The following is a 25,574-nucleotide window of genomic DNA, read 5'->3' on the forward strand; positions in this document are numbered from 1 at the left end:
AAAAAAAAAAAACACATCATAGTAAAATTAATACCTTCTCCGCTTCGCATCGATGCTAAAAATGGGGGAAAGTATACTTAATAAATCATACTATTAATATGTATATATACATATAATACATAATACATTATTTATAACATGAATAAATAGTGATATGATTACTTATATTTCTACATTTGTGGTAAAATATTGTTGGAGTATTTTATTTTCGTGCAGATCATATGCAAAGAATAAAATTTAAATGTTGAAAATTACATAGTTTGTGGATTTTCCATAATACGCAAATTGTAAATTTTGTAAGTTCTATAAGTGGCGTTAAAATTATTTCTCCATCATCAAATTTTCATCAGACATTTTAATTGCCTAAAGGTAAATACTATGTAAATTTGAATAAAATTCGTTTAGTCACTTTTGTGTAATGAGATGATAAAGTTGGTTATTTTCAACAAACATGCGTGTTCAAGACCGTAAAACTATACAAACTTTTTATAAGTTGATTCAAATATGATATGGGGTAAAGGAACTTAACTAAAAGTTTCTAAAAAGAAAAAAAATGTTATTAAAAATTTTTTAATCTTCAAATTTTGCTATTAAAATACTGCAAAATTTATAAACTTAAATCAAAATTTCGATGTAAAAAAAAATTCAAAAATTCATAAACTTAAGAATGAAATTGAAGTACTGTTTAATATGAGTAAACCAATGCTAGTTCCACAGTGATAGCTTATTTGAATTTATTTTATTCTGATGCAAACCGAAATTCTATGGTCGAACGTAACCGGACGTCCAAGGATCATCATCGGAATAGGACCAGTGGGCCTGTTTTAAATCGCCTGTTCGACGAACGTATACATTCGTTAAACAAATTCTATTGTTTTATTAGGTATACGGCCTCCTAGGCATTGTTCGATGAACGTTTTTGTTCTACGATTGTTTGAAATTTTGGCGAATTATTTAAACTAAATTCACATCAAGTGATTATTTAAATTAAAAAATTATAAATGTATGTTTTAGTAATAAATTATTGTTATTAAAAAGTAATATACTAATTATAATTAAATATTTTAATATTAAAAATAGGGTCATTCCATGTGAAATCACCTAATGTGTTTGCTGTTATATTTCAGAAATTTTGATATCATTTGATAATACAAATATTGATATCAGTAAAAATCGAAACAAATGTATCGATATCAGTAAATATCGAATCATTTTATAAACCTATATTTCACAGTATCAAATTATACTGTATGGAATTATGAAATATTGTAATTTTAGAATTCGATTCCAACTGATATCGATACTAATGAATGTTAAAAATATTTGTATAATTAGTACCAATGGGCAATGAATATAGTCATTACTCTGTTATTTATATTTCTATCCACTAGCAAAAACCAAATATTTGCAATTATATTTAAAAGCCTAAATATACGTAATCAATTTTAAATACGAATTGTTTTTTATTATTTATTATACATTAATTTATACAAAATACTAATAATATTATAATTTATAATTGGTCATTATTAGCCAGTCTTCACATAGGTACATAAAAAAATACTAATATAAAAAATATAACTAAAACCAATCTTCCTCTGGGATATCAGCTAAAAATAATATTTTTTGAAGGCGAGAACTAGTTAAACGATTCCTAGATTTGGTTAATGTTGCTCCAGCCTTTGAAAAGTCGTTTGCAAGGAACACATGTTGCAACCATGGTAAAATGCAAACGCGCTTGTTTATACAAAATAGGAAATACGTGTTTCATATCCTCCCATATTTCAAGAGGATCAGACTTCAGGGTTGATACTGGATTTGATAAGTATAACGATAACTCATCGTTCATAAAAGTTGTGGTCTTTTTCTTTTTTTGGCCATGAACCAAATATTTATGATGTGCCCAAAAATCGAAGTTGTCTGTTTTAGAATGTTCTCCTTCTGACTCACTAGAAGAAATGGTGTCCAACTTTGACAACTTTCTTAAATCTGCTATCGAATGTATCGAATGTCAGAGATACATGAGGTGAATTTGACAAACGAAATTTTAATGCAGCTATAATAAACTCATATATATTATCAAGGGCATTTTTATAGTGTTAACAGAGGGAATTTTGTATGACAATTCTTTAATGAACCGTCTAAATCCTTTTCCTTCTACTACAGAAAATGGACGGTAATCTTTACAGATAAAGTAAAGTAATGCCATAGTTATTTTACGAAAATGATGACCACCTTCTGAAATATAAAAATAAAGTATCGATAATAATAACATAAACAACAATAAATTATGCTGATAAACATACCTGCATATGAGCTAATTTTTTGAAAAGCTTCAACAATAGGGTGTTTTAGCTGTTGTAAAGCCTTTGGTGGATCGTCTACACATTCCTAAAAACAAATTAATTATTAGATACAATTCTAAGAATAATTATGTGATAATTTAATTTTGTAAAAATGGTTATGTATTCATCGCTTATCAAAGTATCGATAAACCAGTCCGATGATAACAGTTATTTTATATTTTTAATGTGTATACCCAGTTATTGCCGTACCACAGAAAATTAGATGCCTATTATATAAATACAAATTCACAAACACCCTGTATATATAATTATACAACATATATAATAATTAATAATTATTACCTCTGACTCAGAGTCTTCCATACAAAGCGTTAGTTGTCGCGACTGAGATTTTGATGAGCAAGGTTCTAGCAATGTATGCAATGGCGATACATAACTACAGAAAATATATAAACATCAGTGTTTGATAGAGTAACATTACGTATAATTGAATCAGTTATTTTAAAAACAACATAAGTCATAAAATTGAAATTTTACACAAATTATAAATAACTTAATAATAACTTCATAAATTTACATTTGTTTGTATATTCACTTATACATACATTTATTTTGCGAGTTTGTAATATTCATTATTTATGGTTTTAAATAGTGTATTTTTAACTACATTAATAAAATATTGACATGTTGTTTTTGAAATTACTGATTCAATTTCAATAAAAAATATATAAACAATTTAATAAGTTACTTACTTTTGAGTGATAGTCAATTTTAACTGATTGACTATGGATGATATAGTATTAGTGAAATTTGGATAAATTTGAAGTATTGCCACAATAGCGTACTTCTTGTGAACAATGCTTGCGTAATGCAAGAACAGCGTCAATTTTTTTAAAATATATCCAAACTTTGCTCTTTGGAGGAGACATAATTTTTTGAAAAATAATATAATAAACAAAATATTTAAAAAATGTAAAAAAGAAGGAGCGATCGCACACGTGCAAATCAATCGAAAATTAATAACGTACAAGGTTAATAATGTTAATAATGTTAATAATAACAATTCGTGTATGTTCCCGATTTCATAGTACCTATCTAATAGACAGTGTCTATATCACAGACTATATGAAAATATATGTATATAGTCTGTGCGACTGTGCCTATACGGCTATACAGAATGTTTGATATTTCTTGCCTTNTGGCTATACAGATTGTTTGATATTTCTTGCCTTCTCAGTAAACGGGCATTTAATTACACTGATTAGGAAATCTATTGTATTGTGATTTGTGACTGTGGTCGGTGGTTCAAAATAGATTGATCGATACGAGACTTTTAAACCGTTATGGCGGTAAATGATTCGATACCAATACTTTTTTATCGATATTTTACTCGTATCGGTAGTATTGCAACGTCCCTACATATTATTCCCTCGCTGTCCGTCGTTTTACGACCGTTTGTTTTTCCATTGTTTTTTTTTTTTTTTTGTTCTCGCAGTCTTCGAGCACTGTCTTAAGTTTACCTTATTCTACAAATATTTTATATTGTAAAGTTGAAGTTTATTTCAGTCTTTTTGTTTTCCTTTTCGTTTGTATACTTGAACCGGCATTGCACCTTTAATTACAACACCTAGCTTGTGCTTATTATTAATTTGGTAATAATTTTTTACAATTTGACTTATTATAATTTATTTATACACCTCGTGGTTTGCACATTAGCTTAAATTGAACTATAATTTTCAGTTATCATTTTGTATTTTAACTTGAAATAACTTAATTTTCTGTTTGTATAAGAACACATTTACTTAATAGACCATTCTTTTAACTTGTAAACTTGCAAACCACTTGGTACATTTGTTCAGTTTGGATAAAATTTACAACTNTACTTTTAAACCGTTATGGCGGTAAATGATTCGATACCAATACTTTTTTATCGATACTTTCCTCGTATCGGTAGTATTGCAACGTCCCTACATATTATTCCCTCGCTGTCCGTCGTTTTACGACCGTTTGTTTTTCCATTGTTTTTTTTTTTTTTTTGTTCTCGCAGTCTTCGAGCACTGTCTTAAGTTTACCTTATTCTACAAATATTTTATATTGTAAAGTTGAAGTTTATTTCAGTCTTTTTGTTTTCCTTTTCGTTTGTATACTTGAACCGGCATTGCACCTTTAATTACAACACCTAGCTTGTGCTTATTATTAATTTGGTAATAATTTTTAACAATTTGACTTATTATAATTTATTTATACACCTCGTGGTTTGCACATTAGCTTAAATTGAACTATAATTTTCAGTTATCATTTTGTATTTTAACTTGAAATAACTTAATTTTCTGTTTGTATAAGAACAAATTTACTTAATAGACCATTCTTTTAACTTGTAAACTTGCAAACCACTTGGTACATTTGTTCAGTTTGGATAAAATTTACAACTTTATTCAATCTAATATTACATTTTGTCTCTTTAGTAGCTCAATATTTACTTTATAATAGTGTTGTGGTTTTTGAACTTAATATTTGCTCATTGTCGTCACACATAATTGTACAATCACTCATGTTGCTTTTTACACAGCAAATCTAGTCATAAGTCCATTTGATTGCAAAATACTTAAATAATTGAGCTGCTAGCCTCAATATTGTGTCTTAGTCGACTGTCATATTGTTCAGTTAATTATTTTCTTATTCATTTATTGTTACATTTAAATTTAATCGACCACTTGATCACTGTGATGTTAAGATAAATTATTTTCTCCTTTTCTTAAATTTAGGAAGTTTTGTCTATTAGTTTGAATTGAACAATTGAACATTTGGTTGAAGATGAGGTAGTCATCGCACTAACGTTATTTAGTAGATCACAATGTGAAAAATTTTTAGCTTTACTTGCATGGTACTTTGAACTAATTATTTTTTCAGCTTATTTGTTTCTAGTCCTCCCTTTCCTTTCACTACCTGTACACGCCTCTTCAAACAAAAAATTTAGAATCAACTGGTCGATCGGCTTTTCTCTTGTCGCCTATGTTTGGGTAGGTTCTTTGACACGATTTAAATCCTTATCCTTACAGTTATAATTTAATAAAGTTCCCTTAATAATCTTAATAAACAAAAATCTTTTTATTGCATGAATATCTTCAATATTTACATGCATCTTATTTTTTTTTTTACCTTTAATAATTCACCCTAGTTTTAAGGTAACAGTCTTCGACATACTAAAGTATGTCCACCACTAGTGACATCAAACAAAACATATNATGAGGTAGTCATCGCACTAACGTTATTTAGTAGATCACAATGTGAAAAATGTTTAGCTTTACTTGCATGGTACTTTGAACTAATTATTTTTTCAGCTTATTTGTTTCTAGTCCTCCCTTTCCTTTCACTACCTGTACACGCCTCTTCAAACAAAAAATTTAGAATCAACTGGTCGATCGGCTTTTCTCTTGTCGCCTATGTTTGGGTAGGTTCTTTGACACGATTTAAATCCTTATCCTTACAGTTATAATCTAATAAAGTTCCCTTAATAATCTTAATAAACAAAAATCTTTTTATTGCATGAATATCTTCAATATTCACTTGCATCTTATTTTTTTTTTACCTTTAATAATTCACCCTAGTTTTAAGGTAACAGTCTTCGACATACTAAAGTATGTCCACCACTAGTGACATCAAACAAAACATATTTTGTTTTATTTACAAGGTATCAGCATATTATAGTCCACAACAACACTTTATATTTTAGTATATATATATATATATATATGTATATTATATTCAACGATCCACTTCGTTTCATCATAGTGCACATTATTTCATTTAATATTATTTGGTTTACTTCTTGTTTAATTTTTTTTTAAATCCACTTATGGTCCGGGTGTTGTTTCTTTTTTAGAATCGAGACCTTCGCCTAAGTGGTTGGCGACCCGACTTTCCTTTTGCGAGGGAGCCATGAGATTGGCGACTCCACAATCCGTTGTGTAGCTCAAGTCGTCACCTCTCAGTATATATTAATATTATTTTTCAAATTTATTATAAACATCCAAAACACCGATTCTTATAGATGACATGAATATTATTATCAAAGAGAGAGTTATTGATAATAATATTTTGATACATCAAGTGTAATTACACTGTGTAATCATATAATTCGTTCTGTACAATAAGTATTATCGAAAATTAAGCAAAAATCATTGTTTTCAGTTAGATTAAATTTATTTAAAATTTAAGAATGTTAATTAACATAATAATTTTAAATTAAATTTGTTAAAGAAATATAAGAGTTGAAAAAGATATTAGTTTTTTTTACAAAAAGTTTTCAAAATGTGCACCATTATTTAAAATTAATTTTTCTAGCCTATTTATCATACCAACTGTGACAGACTGTATCATTTCTAGATTAATTTCACTGTACGACTACAGAATTCTTTCTTTTAAATTTTCAAGGGGCGTTAATGGCTGAGAATACACTTTATCTTTTAAAAAACTCCCTAAAAATAATCAAGTAATCTCGGTGGCCATTGAAGAGGACCATTTGTGCCTATCCATCTATTGTTATAATGTTCGTCCAAATATTTTTTAACAACATTAACATTGTGTGGAGGTGCACAATCTTGTTCTTTCCACATTTTTTGTCTGATATCAAGTGGTACATCCTCCAATAACAAAGGCAAAACATCAGTTAAAAATTTCAAGTAGCGTTCACTTGTTAAGGAACCATTATAAAAGTATGGACCAATTAATCTTTTATTTAACAACCCTACCACACATTGACCACCTCACTTGAAAATGTGTCTGCAGTGTCCAAAATGGATTTTTATCGTTCCAACAATGACTACTGTGTCGATTAAACATTCCATTATTATTAAAACGACTTTCATTAGTGCACTTCTAGTGTTAAAATGACATTAAAATGTCTTTTTACAACAATTATACAGAGTCTATTGATTCAGACAATATAATTTCTAAAAGTGAATTTTATGAAAATTCCATTAAAGAGTTTTTGGAAGAAGTTGAATATTATAAACAAGTAAGTACAAAGTTCAATTAATCATATAAGCAACTAAAATAAATCTTTATGAATAAATAGGAACCAACATGTTGGCCATAATTTATTAAGCAAAAAAATAAACTTAAAATAAAAATTTCATAAATATTTATTTTTATACCTCATGACATAAGCCATCACCTTCATTCAACGACAATCGGTTAAACTATTAAATATCCATTGTTTATAAAAAGATAGACAAAATATAGTCATTTATTGTTCGAGCCAGGCGACAATATATATATATAAATTTAAAAAAGTGCCTGTAAAATATTAATTAAANGGCGTGGTGGAGACAATTGGTTTATATCAGCCATTTCCACCACCAACCTGTTGCGCCGTCGATAGTGACAGCGCTTGCCAAAAACCAGTTGTTATATCGACGGTATATATGTCGGTTATTTTAGGTTTTATTCTCTTGTCTTTTTTTACCTTTTGGTGAGATTTTTTACGTGCGGTAATTGTGTTGTTGAATCCTCTCCGTTTTCTTAATAAAGTGTCGGTGACCGAAAAGATAAAATATTCGACGGTTTGAAAATTGTTAAATTCCGGCTGTTTTTGCCATCAAGTAATAATGTGCAATTAGCAAGACTAATAGTTTTCAACAATCACTTGGATTATTATCCATTATCGGATCTCATGATATAGAACTGGGTGTTTTTATTGTGGTGGTCATCTTATAGCGTAGTCACGCTGAGCGGAAGACAACAGGTCGGATCGGCATAGATTATTCTTGTAAATATATATATATATATATAAATTTAAAAAAGTGCCTGTAAAATATTAATTAAATACGCGACGCTTATCTAATTATACCANTATATATATATAAATTTAAAAAAGTGCCTGTAAAATATTAATTAAATACGCGACGCTTATCTAATTATACCATATATATGTAATTTATTACATTATTAATATATTTTGATATTAACAACAAAGAAATTATTGTCTCTGGGTAAATGGCCGGCGGTTACCGTAACATTTATCTATCATAAAGTATTACTAATTAGTTATTAAATGTAATTACAAAACTTATAGATTTGAGCTATATTAATACATCTAAATAATAATGTGTTATTCTAACTTAACAAATAAGTAAGTTATCATTCAAGTAATTTTAACCGAATGTGTTATATTTATGTTATTTATTAAACTTTATAATTTATAAAACTCAGAATACGCTTTTTAAAAACATTTGTTATTTGTCAAATTTATATGTTTGATATCCAAAAATTCATTTTAAGTTAATTATGTGTAGAAAGTAATCATAGAAACAACGCATAAGTACTTAACAAATTGAGCTAAATTAATCCAAAAGTATCTGCAATAGTTCAATTTTATTTAAATATACGATAAAACTACTTATTAAGTCATAGATATTGTTCGTGTTTTTATTTCAATTAAAGCCGGTCGTTAGAATGTTAACAATTTTCATGGAAAAATCCATACACATATCATATTTAGTGAGAAAAGATTGTGTTTATTCTGTCTTTTTTTTATAAAACATAACAAGAGTTTAATAATGTAAAATAAATACAGAAAAATTGAAATTTTAACAAAATTTAAAATGTTACAGAAAATTAACTACAAAACATTAATGAGAAATTTTTTCACAAAATTATTTCTTAAAATTCATTCTTAAAAATGGCTATTTTGAATTTTTTTTTAAACATATTTCTTAAATTTTAAAAATTATAATTTATTTATTTTATTATAAAAATTATATTTATTACATTATTATTATAGCCCTTAAGGTTTTTTCAAAAAGGCCATATCTCCATAAAATTTTATTTTTCAGGAAACGTAAAAAACTGTTTTTAAAGATCAAAATAAATTTAGATGAAAATTGAATAAGGGTTGAATTATTGAATTCCCTTATAAAAAACTAACTATGATGTAATATTGACTATTTATACCCATTGGATTATTTTACGAGGGAATGAACGTGTTTGAGATATGACCTTTTCCGATGGATTGTAAATTTTTATTGATTATGACCTCACGACTCTGATCAATTGTTTATTGTATATCATATAAAATTAAATAAATAGTCTTACAAAATATATTGTGCATTCTTTTTAATAATTTTATTTATGAACTTTAACATCACTTCCTTTTAGTTCATTTTTTTTTTAAATACCAATCATAGACTCTGTTTTGTCTTCGAATTCACTCATATTGACTTATTATTATTTTATATTCTTGATAATAACAATAATTATTATTGTTATTATCAACTGTTATCGACATCAGATAGACAATAAACCACATTAAAATAGAATCTTAACAAATAAAATTGCTGATCAAGTTATTTTTGGAGAAATAGCCTTTTCGAATGCACTCGTTATTTTTAGACTATAACGAGTTGTTGGAGATATGACGGTCTCGCAGGAAATATGCCTTATTATTAGATAAACACATCTATCACATATAAGTAGTTTTGAAAAAATGTGGAGAAATGGCTTTTTGAAATGACCGATTCAAGTATATTAAATATAGAAACCATAAGAGCTATAAATAGCCTAAAAAACTGGAAGTCCCAAGATCAGATGGGATTCCAGAAGAACTATTAAAGTATGGAGGCATTGATGTACACAAAATAATCCATGAATTCTGTAGCAGAATATGGAAAAAAATGGAATTGTCACAAGAATAGAATACAGCCATAGTAATACTTATTTATAAGAAAGGTGATAAACTGAATTGCAATAATGACAAGGGAATAACTTTACTAAATACTTCATATAAAGTATTTTAAAAAATATTGCTAAGACGCCTAGAACCAATAGCAGATACGTGCATAGGGGAGTTTCAGGGCGGTTTCCGTAAGGGGAAATTGACAACTTGTCAGCTTTCAATTATTGGATCCAAAATACGAGTTCAGGTAAAATATATGGTAAGTCTACTTTAAGAAATTTTATGATGGTATTCACCTCGATAACCTGTACGGTATCATGCTTGAATTATTTGGTTTCCTAAGAAAACTCATTTCGCTTACAAAAATGTGCATGAGTGGCATGAAGTATGGGATGAGAGTTGATCAAACCCTATCTGAAGAATTTGAATTCGTAACTGGTTTAAAATAAGGGGATGTGCTCTCAGCGCTGTTGTTCAATATAACACTGGAAAAAGTAATAAGTACAACAAAAGTAACAACTTAGGGACTAGTATTGGTGCCACATGAATTTATGTACTGGGATTTGCAGATGATCCTAACCTGATAGGAGTCAGCAAGAAAACAGTAATACAAAATACAAGCACACTCATAGAGAAGGCTGAATCGGTCGGCTTCAAAATAAATCAAGAAAAAAAAAGTGATGGAATTACTACTAAATGAGGAACAAAATATAAAAACTGGGAATTATGTTTTCAAAAAAGTCAAACAGTTTAAGTATCTAGGATCGACTATCATTAACAACAATGACTGGAGTCTCGAAGTTATGAGAATTGGTAAGCATGAAAATTCATTCAAACATATTCATAATGCGACAAACTTGAATTTGTTAGGCAAAGTTGATATAAGACATCATATTGGTTATAAAATAGGTATCCAACGCCATAACAAGTTAGTAGATAAAAATCGTTAAGTTCTAGTTAAGATTTTAAATTGTACTAAATGTGATAACAAGAATTACCATTACGAAGTCATGATTAAAAAACATCTTCAAAAAATCAGGGCGTTTCTCGTGGAATTCTCAACTTTTGTGATGATTTAGACTCTAGTTTATGTGATCATTTTGAAAAATCAACTGTTTTCATGGGAACTTCCAAAACAATTCAAAATTATTTATTGGAATCTATCTACTGCTATGCTCACCAATTCAATTTCATAATGGTACAATCAATTTCAAAAAATACAGGCGTATGGATTATATTCATAAAATAATTTTATAAATTAGTTATTCTTTAATTATATAATCATAAATTCATACGCATGCTATAATATACTATAATATTTTTTTGAATAAAATATTAAGCTTTAAAATAATAATATGTATATTATGTTTCATTTTATTATATTTAATTTGACAATTTTTTATATCTATGACTAGCGGTATTATACTTATAATCGCATCCCTACAACTAGCACTCACCAGTCGCCACTGCCTATTACTGATATAAAAATATTCGAACGTAAATAATAATCCAAGAATGTCAGTTAATGTTTTCAATGTGAAATTAAAAGGTAACTTAAAATATAATAAACCCGAACATTTGGTTTATCTGTTAAGAGTATTCGATGAAGAATGTATTATGTCATTATGCATACAATGCAGATTTTGGAAAAGTGGTTCAATCGCAAATGATTAAGAGTACGGCAAAAATTGTATTTTGTAAATGATGTTTCATGAGCTTTAATAATATACCTAAAAAGTATAAACTACACAGAGCTGAAGCAATGGAAGAACATAAAAAATGTACACTGAAAACAAATCGTTTTTACCTGTTATGCCCGTAGAAAGATCGATGTTACAATTTGAGTCATGGAAAAAAAAATACAAGAAAATTTGCAATTTATGCTAATTTTGAAAGCTTGTTAGCAAGTTCGATAAAGAGTCAAAAGGTAATACATATTTTGTTCATGAACATGAATGCAATGAGCTATAGATACTAGGAAAATCGGCAGCTTTTACTGAAGAGTTGTTGGAATAGTATATTTAAACAATACCTAAAATATACAGAAGTGATAAAAACAGCAAACCGGAGAAAGTGGCTGATCGTTTCATAGATGACATTACGGAAGTAGTGTTGAAAAAATTAGCATTTAAAGAAAACCAACTGTGGCGTCTATAAAGGCAGTTTCACAGAGAAAAATCATAAAGCAGCCTATCATAAACATTTAACAAGAAAAAACATAAAAAAACTGTTTTATATATAATGTAAAATAATCATAAAATATAAAAATTTTAGGTTTGTTAAAATAATAGTTTCGAAATAACTAAAGCAATTTATCATGATAGCACTCATTTAGTGTTGAAGTCGCGAATACTCGATGGTTGTAGAGTGTTATTGAATGATGATAACGTTGAAAAACTCAAAGATTTTAAATGTATAATTAATGAATGTATTGCCAAACAACTGGCAATACAAATTGGCAGCTTTTAATATTTTTAATTAATATTCCCATGAAAAAATTAGATTTCGATAAAGAATTGAGGGTTATAGGAGATATAGCTAAATTTAATAGGTATAACGAAAACATAATTTCAAAATTAGTCCGAACACAAATGTAAAATAAAGATAAGAGGACAGCTAGTACACTCACTATCGTGAGGGAATAAAAAGTAATTAGATAACCCATTTTATATTATCCTGGTATCTCCAATATACTAGCTAAAATTTTTTAAGAATTTTGGTATTACTTTAGTAATATTTAAAAATAATAATTTAAGAGATTTATTAGGTAACCCTAAAGATAAGGTAAAAAATTGGGAGAAATCAGGCATTTATAAAATACAATGTGAAAGTTGTAATAAATGTTACGTAGGACAAACAAAAAGAAATATAGGGATCAGGTTTAAAGAAGCACTTAAGAAATATTAAAAATCAAGAAGTTAAGCAATCTCCTGTGGCTGAACATTTAATGACACATAATCAGCCATTAAAACAATAAAACTAATTAAAAATAAAAATAATTACAAAGAACTTAATATAAGGAAGGCAAATAAAGATATGTTTAAAAATAAAAACAATTTAATTAATTGGGATCTTGGACCACTGAAAAATGTGTTATTAAACTTGTGTAAACTGGCAAAATATGATTATATTACTTAGTGATAAGGTCACTAGGAGTATAGAAGGGAGTTTTTCTAGTCGGCGTGTCAGTATGTATTTAGCGTTGATAATGGTAAATTGTTTCTGAAATACGTATCTGCGATTTTTTAGTAATTTTTTGTGGCTTTTTGAGTTTAATATTTTTAATATCTTTAGTTTTAAATTAATAATAGTTTTAATATAATTTTAATTTTAAGTAATATTAGGCACAAGTAATCAATTTTTATTATATAGTAGATATTTATCTAAATTTCTAAAATTATATTCAATATTTGATGATTATTACTTCAACTAGATAACAATAGGTTCGTTTTACGTACATTGAAATAGCAAGTGATTCTCTTTTATAATTTATAGTTCGGAGTACTAGATGTAGAGAGCGCGACGAAAGATAACTTTTGTTTGACATACTTTTTATTGCCAAAAATTTTAATTGTTAAAATTTCCAAAACGCTGTTGTTTAGTTGATTAGAGGTTTCAATCTACCAATTCCTTATACCAATCTATTCTGCCGTTCAAGCGGAGTCCAAAGTTTCCAGAGTTGCAAAGGTGTATCCTGATGTCCAACTGAATCGAATTTGGCAGGGATTCCAAATAATATGTGGTAAACTGGGCGTTATAAGTCCAATTTGACCACGCGAATAAGTATCTTCGGGAAGAGTAAAAGTAATAACTATGATGTAACATTCACCAATGGAACACTGATCACCAAGTCAGTAGTCAGGTTGGGTTGGGTTTTTTTATTCTTTTTATTAAGAATAATGTCATTAACAATTAAGGATATAATTAACATAAAATTTATAGTATTAATGATTACTTTCTAAATATTAGTTTATGTAATATTAGTGTAATACACTTTCTAATAGTTACATTATAAACATCAAAATATAAAATGGGTTTACAACATCTTTAATTAAGGTTAATTTTTAAAAACTTGATTTTTTATTAAACCTAAATATATATATTCTATCTAAATTAAACATTTGTAGTATTTTCAACATTTTATTTTAACCTTCCAAATCTCCAAAAAAGTACATTAATAGAAAGGGTTTTTATTTTTTAAAATTTTATGAGTTATAAATTTTAAATTAAAAAATAATACGATTAATTATTTTTAATGTTAGGATTTATACATATATTGTATATTAAATATAAAATGTATATTATAAAATTATTAATATTCTAATGATTAATATTTAAACATAATTGTAAATTTCAAGATTATGCTATACATTTTTTTCATTCAATTTACTTAGTAAGTTGGTTTTCTTTCCCTTGGGCGTATTGTTACTTGATATCCATGAACGCTTTTCATAATAAAATCAAATTTTAACTTTATGTCAGACATTTTGCATTTAGTATGTACACTATAGTTACGTAAAAATGTTGATAATAGAACTTTTATAAATAACATTGCATACTTTTCTCCTAAATTATTAAAAATGTGAAATCGGTCTTATTTATTTATAAGAATATGAATTACTCATAAGTACCTATACAGTTCCTAGGTCCACCGCCAAATGCAATAAAACTATATTTGTGTCGTTTAGCAACCTTTTCTGGATTAAAATTATCTGGGTTGTACTTCCAGGGGTTTGGGTACAATTCTGGTAAATGATGGGTACCTATTGGTGATATAATAACAGTAGTGTCTTTTGGAATTGTGTAGTTACCTTAAAAACCAAAATCACGACTTTAAACTGGTCTTATATTTATACACTCAAAGAAATTACGTATTTTGACATCATCTTGAAGATATCTCATAAACACTGCTCCTAAAGGGTACAATCGAAGAGTTTCCTTGATACATTGTTCCAGATATACAAACTTAACGGTATCTTCAATAGTTACTATCCGATCACCTTCTCCCATTATTTGGTAGATTTCATCATAAACTTTGTCCTGTAAATTTGAAATTAAATTTTAAATATGATCAAATATTGATGAAAACTAATAAAAATGTATATCACTTGTATGTCTTGATGGATAGCTAACATTAAAATACAAAAAGAAGTGGTTATAGTAGTAGATTCAACGCCCTATAAAAAAATAGCATTATTATTATTCATATGATTGGGTTGTTCAAACATTGATTAGAATTTTAACTATATTAATTTACTCCAAATATCACAGTTAAAACTTCATCTCTTAAATCTTTGTTTGAAAAATTTGCTTCTTCATTATTTATCTCCAACAATACATCCAATAATGTCTTTCTTTGTTTTTCTACAACAGTAATTAATATTTATTTCTTAAATAAATACAATATAAATTAATTAGAACATTACTTTCATTTTTTGTTAAATTTAAAGAACTGTGGCTGGTTTTCTTCTTTTGGGCATATTGAAATTTTTTTTCTTTAATTATCTAATAAGAATAATGTAAATCGTAAATCGTAAATTATATATTAAGAATTTATAATGGATAAAAAAAATTGAAACAAAGATTTCAAGATTTGGATAGCAAGAGAAGTGGGGTCGTGGCACATTATGAACGTGTCATATGTAACGTGACAAAAAGTATCTGTTTATTTTGTTTGTCTATTTGTATATATATATATATATATATATGTGTGTGTGTGTGTGTGTGTGTGTGTGTTCCAAGATATCTTGGTTGAGCCGAATGCGTGTTGCGACGGCATTTATCATTTAAATAATTATGATAAGGTGGTGTGATTTGCTTGTGCATGTATGAGATAGTCAGTTGTTTACCACTTCGGACCGGTTCATGGACGGCATTTGCGTGAACATTCACCCCGCTCTTTTCCTATCTCGAACGTCATATGCACTCCTCACCACATACATTGTCGCCTTATGATTCGAATTGTTCTTAATAATTTCCGGCACACTATGGATATTAAATTTTTTTTTGACCCTTATTCTAAAGGCTAGCCTGGTTGGTCATCAACGGACCGCCGGGTCAAAGTTTTTGTCCATAGCAGTAAATTGTAATTGTGTGCGCGCTGGAACATTTTATTTTTTAGCTTCGATGCGAAGCTGAGAAGGTATTAATTTTACTATGATGTGTTTTTTTTTGTGTGTCTGTTACCACTTTTTCTCAGCTCTCACCGAACGGATTTCTTTCAACGATACGTCAAAAGATCACAAATCGTATCTAGTCGAAGACATTACCCTCAAAAATTGAAAAAAATTTCCCTTGTTCCCTGTAAATGGGGAAACTTTCAAAAAAATTACAAATTTAAAAATCGCTAATTTTCGAAATTTTTTCAATTTTTTTTACTAAAAACTGCCGTAACTTTTTCAAAAATGAACATATCAATATAATTTTTTTTTTTNTTTTTTTACTAAAAACTGCCGTAACTTTTTCAAAAATGAATATATCAATATAATTTTTTTTTTTTTATAGATGCTTGATGTCTTTTCCTATCATTTGGTATATTTTTTATAAAACTGACCCTTTATCTGCCCACGGAGGTGGGAATTAAAATAACAACTTTTTCACAGAAAATTTACTTTTACACTTAACTTTTGAAAGTGTTCCGGAAAGTCTGACACTTTCATATATATCTTAAATTAAAGCTAATGTAATATACTTTATTATGAAAAAAAAAAATTTCGGACTTTATTTTGTCTTCACGGTGAAAATGGCTACCGAATACTATTGTTGTGTGAAAATTCTCGATTTTATATTTTACATTTTTTATTTTAAATTGATATAACTTATTGAAAAGTGTATGGATCAACACAATTTTTTAATGAGAAATAATATTTATATATTTCTTTCATTCGACATATTTTTTTTTAAAATCGGACCATTTCCCTTAATACAGGGGGGGTTCAAAACATAAAAATGCATATAGAAAGTAGAACTTTCTTAACTTAATTTTTGTAAATGTTCCGGAAATACTGACACTTTTATATATATATTAAATTAAAGTTTATGTAATATACTTTATTATGAAAAAAAAAATTTCGAACTTTATTTTGTCTTCACGGTGAAAATGGCTATCAAATGCTATTTTTGTGTGAAAATTCTCGATTTTATTTTTAAAATTTTTAACTTTATAATGCTATAACTTTTAGAAAAATGAATGGAACAATACATTTTTTTTTAATAATTTATGTACACACCTTTCATCCGCCATCTTTTTTTTTTTAATTGTACCATTTCTTTTTATACTGATATATATNTCCCTCTTTCATTCGACATACTCTATCTTTATCAGGATATTAATAAGGAACTAGCAGATCATGTAGCTTTTGGAATAATCCACCAATTTTTTAAAATTAAACACAATCTAAAGATTTGCATCGAAACGTTTTTTAGCTTCGATGCGAAGCTGAGAAGGTATTAATTTTACTATGATGTGTTTTTTTTTGTGTGTCTGTTACCACTTTTTCTCAGCTCTCACCGAACGGATTTCTTTCAACGATACGTCAAAAGATCACAAATCGTATCTAGTCGAAGACATTACCCTCAAAAATTGAAAAAAATTCCCTTGTTCCCCGTAAACGGGGGAAATCCCCCAAAAAATTACAAATTTAAAAATCGCTAATTTTCGATATTTTTTCAATTTTTTTTACTTAAAATTGCCATAACTTTTTTAAAAATGACCGAATCAATATAATTTTTTTTTTTATAGATACCTTAGATAATTACCTATCATTTTATATATTTTTGTGAACATTTGACCCTTTAACAGCCCAAAGGATGGGGTTTCAAAATGGTAACTTTTTTACAAAAAATTAACTTTTTCAACTTAACTTTTGAAAATGTTCCGGAAAGACTGACAATTTTATATATACCTTAAATTAAAGCTAATGTAATATACTTTAATTTGAAAAAAAAAAATTTGACCTCTGGACTTGTCTTCATGGTGAAAATGACTACCGTATGCAAAAATATGCTATTTTTGTGAAAAAATTCTTGATATTATATTTTACATTTTTTAACATTATGTTGCTATAACTTTTTAAAAAATGCATGAATCAACTTTATTCTTTAATGATAAATACTTTATATATACTTCTTTCATTCGACATACTTTTTTTTAAAATCGGACCATTTCCCTTTATACAGGGGGGGTGCAAACCTTTTAAAATGCGTATAGAAAGTAGAACTTTTTCAACTTAACTTTTGAAAATGTTCCGGAAAGACTGACACTTTTATATATATCTTAAATTAAAGCTTATGTAATATACTTTAATTTGAAAAAAAAAAATTTGACCTCTGGACTTGTCTTCGTGGTGAAAACGGACATCAAAGTTAAAGAAAAACGTACGATTTCCGTGAAAAAAATCTCGATTTTATATGTTATATTATTTAATTTATATTTTATATAACTTTTGGAAAAATGTATGGATCTATATTATTATTTTTTTATAATAAATATTGATATACCCCTTTCATCTGGCACGCTTTTTTTGTAAATCGGATCATACCCCTTTAACAAGGGGGGTCAAAACTTTAAACATGCGTATTGTTACTACGATATTTTCAATTTAATTTTTGAAAGTATTCCGGAAATACTGACACTTTTAAATATATCTTAAATTAAAGCTTATGTAATATACTTTAATGTGAAAAAAAAAAATTTGACCTCTGGATTTGTCTTCATGGTAAAAATGACTACCGTATGCAAAAATATGCTATTTTTGTGTTAAAATTCTGGGTTTTGTATTTTATTTTATTTTAAAATACCTGACAAGGGGAGTACAGATTTTCATAAATATTATATAAATTAAAATTGATATAGTATAGATAGTTAAACTTATTTAAATATGTTTGTTTCTTTTAAGTCGAGAAAAATAACTTTGAAATTTGAACTAGCTTAAATAGCCAATTTTTCAACCGCCGGAAGCAACGTACGGTTGCCGAGTTGGTAAAATTTATGTTTTACACGCTTGGGGTACGAGGTTCCAACCCGCATATGGCAATGAATTTTTTGCATTTTTTCTTAATTCTTTTTAAGTTAGTATAAATTTTAACTCGTTTGATTTTTATCACATTTAGATTCAATAACTTCAATAAAGATCAAGGATCCCATCACTTTAGTCGCCCCTTGCAAGAAGAAATTTCTTATTCGTATTAAAATTATTTTACTATATTTTAAGTTTTCGCTTCGATGCAAAGCCGAGAAGATATTTTTTTGTGACTATCATTTATTTTCTCTGCTCTAACTTGACCTACTTTTTTCAACAATACGTCAAATTACTACAATTCGTATCTAGTTGAAGATATTACTCTCAAAAATTGAAAAAAAAATTCTAATTTATCAATTAAACAGTTAGTTATTACATCGTCTCCATAAAGACAATTAAAATCATTAATTTCTAATGTTTTCAAAATATTTATTAACGAATGAAGTTTGATATGATAGGTTTCAACTACAAAATTAAATCATTTTACTTTGTAATTTAATAATTTTTTTACTCTATTTGTGTGTGCTACTACTAGACTATAATATTACAATTTTTTTTTGTAACATGTTGCTATATAAATCATTTCTAAAAAAAATGATTGTTTTTTCTCCTGAATTAACAATTGATTTTTACAAATATAATCAAATTTTATAATACACTCAATTGAGTAAATCTTTTTAACAACTTTGTTTTGATTGGTACATTTAGTTAAAGTAAATCATTAAAATTAATTAAGTTCTCAATATTTCAATTATAGAATCTTTTCAACAAACAACAAAAGTTCCTAGGAAATTATTACTATTACTTCTATTTAAGTTATCTATTACCATAAAAATGCAAAAAAATATTGAGCTTTTCTGATAAATTTACAATAAATAGTAATTATAAAACTTTCTGACTGCATATTGATCTTAACGATACAATTTTTTTAATTGTCATAAAATTTTCTATTTAATTATGTCAATGTCAAACTTACCAATTGAGCTAAAAGTTATGGTAAAATAAATTTTTTTTTTTTATTATAAACATTTACAACAATCAACTTTAAACGATTAACAAAATAGGTTAAATATGTCATTTTCCTTATTTTTAACTTATTAATAATCAAATTAATATTAAATATTATATCAAATCAGTATTAATTTAAAACAATTTTTTTTGTTCTTAATTATTTTTTTTTATATGTAAAAACTATTTTTTAATAATATTAAAACTTAGAAGTTATAGAAAAAGTCTAATTGCACATTTTAAAACATCGCGAAAAGTTGATTTAGAATAGTATATTTTTGTTTCTGATGGAAGTTCCTTGTAGTCCAGTGTATAAAACTTATAACTTTGTTAATTGTTATAACTTTATCAAAAATGACCAAATCAGTATATTTTTTTTTATTTAGATGCATGTCTTTATCTATCATTTGGTTTTTTTTATAAATCTAACCCTTTACCTGCCCACAAGAGGGATTCAAAATATTAACTTTTTTTTTTTTAGTTAAAGTAAATCATTAAAATTAATTCAGTTCTGGATATTTCAATAGTAGAATCTTTTTAAATATCAAAAATTACTTAGAAATGATTACTATGATTTCTATTTAAGTGTTCTATTACGATAAAAATGCAAAAAATAATGAGTTTTTCTGATAAATTTACAATAAATAATAATTATAAAACTTTCTGACTGCATATTAATCTTAAAAATAACATTGTTTTAATTCTCATAAAATTTTCTATTTAATGATTCATTCTAGTCAACGAAGGAGTAATTTTGCAGAATAGCAGAAAAAATTCCCAACAAACTTTTTTTTTTTTTGTTTTAATTAGGCAATTGGTGGATTATTCCAAAAGCAACATCAACTCTTATTTCTTTAATTATATCATGATTAGTAGTTCTTTGATTTTAAAATATAATATATGAATATATACTAATTATAATTATTAAATTTAGTATGAAATTGATATTTAATATTGTAATTTAAACGGAGAAATTATAAAAATAATAAAGAAGTTATATTTTGCTTTACTTTTACGTGTATAAAAATTTAAAGGGCTTGATACAATAATTTTCAATAAAAACTGTTTGTTACTATAAAAAAATGCACTGGACTACAAGGAACTTTCATCAGAAGCAAAAATATACTTTTCTAAATCAAATTTTCGCGTTGTTTTCAAATCTGCAAGTAGACTATTTCTATCACTTCTAATTTTTTATATTATTACTAATTATATATATAAAATAATAATTAAAAGAAAAAAAAATTTGTTTTCAAATTATTACTGATTTGATTTTTAATATGTTAAAAATAATCAGTCCAAATTTTCAATTTTAACCTATTTTTTTGGTTCTTTAAAGTTGATGAAAAATTTTTGATAAAGATTTATGAAAGTTTATAGTAAAATAAATTGAATATATTACCATAACTTTTAGCTCAATTACAAGTTTAAAATTGACATCTAGGCCTGTCAACAAAGGAAAAATTGCGGAAAAAATTTTGTTTTTTTAAAAGTTGAATTAAAATATGTATAATGACATACTAATAGTCCTCAAGATTGGAATTGAGCTTTTTTTTTAAATCCTCGCAAAAGTTCAAAAATATGAGCTTTCTTAATTTTCTCAAAAAAAAATATTTAACTTACAAAAAAAAGTTTCGCACAAAAGTTGTTTAAAAGACAATTATAAATAAAAATATAATCTTATATTTTTTCATTTAAACAAATATTTTTCGAGTTACATTACATTTAATATGAGTAATAAAATTTATATTCCATTTTTTTCATTTTACGGTTACTTTTTATCATGTTATACTTACATTAGACACAATGTTATAAATGCATATGTGTGTATGTGTGAGTTTATTTATTTATTGTATCATTAAAGTGTAGTGTATATTGAGATACAACCGATAGAGTAGGTAATTGATTTGACGCTATATTATTTAAACCCAACTAAACGCTAAATTGTACATTCCGAAATAACAATCATATTATGTCAATTGCCACCGGAATATCTGGTAATATTTTTCTTTTTCTTTGCCTTAATCCCAACTACTTGGGGTCGGCCACCCTTATCCTAAGCTTCCACTTGACACGATCTCCCACATCTTCTACGCTCACATCAGCTGTCCTCAAATCGCATTCAATAGCATCCCTCCATCTCTTTTTTGGTCTTCCTCTATCTCTTCTTCCTTCAACATTCATTTCTATAACTGTTCTTACAGCTTTCGATTCTTCTTTCCTCATACCATGACTAAACAATCTAAGTCTATTTTCTGTCATCTTATCCACGATTGACGCAACACCTATACTTCCTCTTATATGCTCGTTCCTTATCCTATCTTCTCTAGTCACTCCACTCATCCAACTAAGCATTCTCATCTCTGCTACACTTATTCTCTGCTCTACTTTCTTATCAACCGCCCAACACTATGAACCATACATCATAGCTGGCCTCACAATTTCATACTAAATTTAAAAACTATAATTAGTATTTATTCATATATTATATTTTAAAATCAAAGAACTACTAATCAGGATATAATTAAAGAAATAAGAGTTCATGTTGCTTTTAAAATATTTCACCAATTTCTCTAAAGGAAACACTATCTACAGATTTGCATCGAAGCGTTTCTTATGATAGTGATTTTAATCACTGTCAGATATCATCTATACTTGTCCCATCTATGCCTCGTCCACACTGTGCCTCGACCCCACTGGGCTACCGTTTTTTTTTATAGTGATTTTAATCACTGACAGTTATCATTATACTTGATCCAACTCTGCCACGTCACCACTGTGCCGCGACCCCCCTGTGCTGGGTTTTTTAAAGTTTATATATTTTTTTTTTCGTGAGTGACTGGTATTTATTTGATTAATTATAAAATTTGCTGACTGCATATTTATCTTAACAATTTCATTTTTTTCTATTTAATAAATTCAATTTCAAACTTGTAAGTTGAGATATAAGTTATGGTAATAAATTCATTTTTTTTTTATTATAAACTTTCTCAAAAAAAAGTAGGTTTAAAATGATTACTTTAAACATATTAAAAATAAAATCAATAATAATTTGAAAAGAATTAATTATAAAAATTATATAATATATAATTAAAAATACTTTGCTTTTGTTATTATTCACCAATTTCATAGAATTAAATACTATCTACAGATTAGCATCGAAGCTTCTTTTATGATTGTGATTTTAATCACTGTCAGATTAAATCTATACTATGCCACGTACCCACTGTGACGCGACCCCACTGTACTGGGTTTTTTAAATTTAAAATGCTGTACAAAGAATGGTTACAGTGTAGAGGTCACGTTGTAAATCAAATGTAATCTACATTGAATATAAAGTTATATTAGTAACTTATTTTGATTTTTTTAACAATGCCTNATTGAATATAAAGTTATATTAGTAACTTATTTTGATTTTTTTAACAATGCCTAACTTTTAAGTCGTGAAAAATGACTTTAAATATTTTAACTTGCTTAAATTGCCTAATTTATCATTCTGGAAGTACATTATACAGTTACTGGATTTAGGGGGACAAATTTACCCAAATTTTTTACCCGAAAATATTTATTTAGAAACTCACTTTGTTAGGAAATTTAAATAATTTTTCATATATTTGATTCAAGCCTGTAAATTTTCCATAAATATTAAAGATGAAGTCCGGATACAGCCATGGCATAGTAATTCTCATAGTAACTAGCTCTGTAAATCTTAAATATTTTTAATTGATTATTAGTAATCAATAGTTGAATATAAAATTTTCTTCTTCAACTTATAAAACATTAATCTAAAAAAATTTTAACTTTCTAACACATAATTAAAAATTTTAAACTTTGACTGAATTAAGACGCCTTGAGATGTCTTAATCTTGAGACCCAGAAATGGTCCTGATATTGTAAATATCTAGCTGAAGTGTAAATAACTCAACTATCAGGGTGTCTCAACCAGATGAAAGAATTCTTTCAAATTCTCTAAACGCTGAGATAACATTAATTTTTATTTGTAGTAAAAATGAACTCTGATGTTTTTCGTTATATTTTGAGATTATTTAGAAGTTGCTAACTTGTATAAAAAGTCAAAATTTGAGTTCTTGATATAACTCAAGCTACTGTAAGTATAATTACAGATTGATTAGAATTAAATTAATATTTTACTTTGTCATTGAATCTAAAAATTCAGTTTTTTCGTTATCTTGAACGTCATGATTATATTCCAATGAAGTTTCTGTAAATAATATGTGTATAAATAAAAACTTTTTAAATAGTATTTAATAAACTACTCAATACTTCTATTTAAATGTATTTGAAATACTACTCAATTATTCAAAAAAACATTTGAGATATTTTTTTTCTTAATGGCTACAAGTACATAGGAGTGGATGTTTGGATAAGACATATATAAAAAGAAATTAATTTTTTTTTTTAATGAAATTATTTTTGACTTAAACCTTCCTTTCTAAAATTTAGTTTAAATTGTTTTTGATTTGAATTTATATGCTGAAAGTTATTACTACTGGTTGTAGGAGTCATTAAGAGTTTCATGTTTATTTTATAAAACGGTTGTCTTTCATAGATGCGTGAGTGGAAAAAATAGTATTATGTCAATAAAAACCTTGTTGTATGGAATGTTACATTAATATATGTATTTTAACTACACAAAAAGTTAAAATTATGAAAACATATAACTCAATTTATATTTTATATTTAATTTATAATTTAAAAATTATTCTAAAGAAATTTTTTTTTTATAAGTTTAAATTAATTTTACTAATTAAATGTATAATGAGTAGTTTAAACTAATTAAATATGTATGTTACCGATTAAAAAAATAATGTTGATACTCCTTTAAGTTCTAAGGGATGATAATAAAAAGACATTATTAGCTGATATATCAAGAATATGTAACTAAAAGAAATTAAAATTTATTTTTCTAATATTGTATTTATATTGTGAGTAATCAAGTGGTTTATTATAAACCGATCACTCTGTATATATATATATATACAGAGACGTATATTATACGTATATAGTGACGTATACAATTCAGAATTACTGGAATATTTTAAAAATTTAAGGTAAATTTTTGTACAAAAACTGAGGATTTTCATCGGCAGACATCAAAAATTCATTGTGGTATAACTAAAATCTTTTCAGCTTCGCAACAAAGCTAAAATAGTTTTCAACTCAATATTAGTTTGAATATACATATATATATATATACAGCATGATCAAAATCTGGTAAGACACTCGTTTTCTCAGAAAATATTGAGAATTTTAAATTTTATTATTGAGAAAAAATATCAAGTTCAAAATACTCTACAATAATATGTAGTCAAACCATTATTTTTTTCGCCCCTTCAAGGATAAAAACCCTTATTTATAATTTTCTTAAATGGGAACCCTTATTTTTAACTTTATAATATGATAGAAAAAAAAATTACAAACAATTTTGTTCTTATAATTTTTTTTATCCGATTAACCGTTGTCCGTTACAGCTTGTTAAAGTTAAGTGATTTTAGGCCAAATTTCTATTGTCATTTTACTGTATTAAATACAGAAGTCATTATT

At 26.7% G+C, this 25,574-nt stretch overlaps 1 protein-coding gene across 3 annotated transcripts in view; it reads right to left on the reverse strand.

Annotated features, from left to right (window-relative positions):
- LOC126907742 (cytochrome P450 4C1-like) overlaps positions 1–25,574 on the reverse strand; it is an 81,465-nt gene that overhangs the window by 28,755 nt on the left and 27,136 nt on the right. The window contains exons 5-13 of one of the 3 annotated variants that reach the window (XM_050689320.1): positions 24,162–24,231; positions 23,591–23,717; positions 15,408–15,486; positions 15,239–15,345; positions 15,090–15,158; positions 14,853–15,021; positions 14,613–14,792; positions 2,307–2,391; positions 1,604–2,238 (exon numbers count right to left, since the gene is read on the reverse strand). In XM_050689320.1, the coding sequence (XP_050545277.1) occupies positions 2,336–2,391; positions 14,613–14,792; positions 14,853–15,021; positions 15,090–15,158; positions 15,239–15,345; positions 15,408–15,486; positions 23,591–23,717; positions 24,162–24,231 (857 nt within the window). In that variant the 3' untranslated portion in view covers positions 1,604–2,238; positions 2,307–2,335. Of the gene's footprint in view, positions 1–1,603; positions 2,239–2,306; positions 2,392–14,131; positions 14,548–14,612; positions 14,793–14,852; positions 15,022–15,089; positions 15,159–15,238; positions 15,346–15,407; positions 15,487–23,590; positions 23,718–24,161; positions 24,232–25,574 lie in introns of those variants that run through there. The other 2 variants (XM_050689319.1, XM_050689315.1) reach the window with 2 other exon arrangements.

The sequence above is a fragment of the Daktulosphaira vitifoliae genome, unplaced genomic scaffold (genome assembly GCF_025091365.1).
Source record: "Daktulosphaira vitifoliae isolate Bord-2020 unplaced genomic scaffold, ASM2509136v1 Scaffold_5, whole genome shotgun sequence".
Lineage (NCBI taxonomy): Eukaryota > Metazoa > Arthropoda > Insecta > Hemiptera > Phylloxeridae > Daktulosphaira > Daktulosphaira vitifoliae.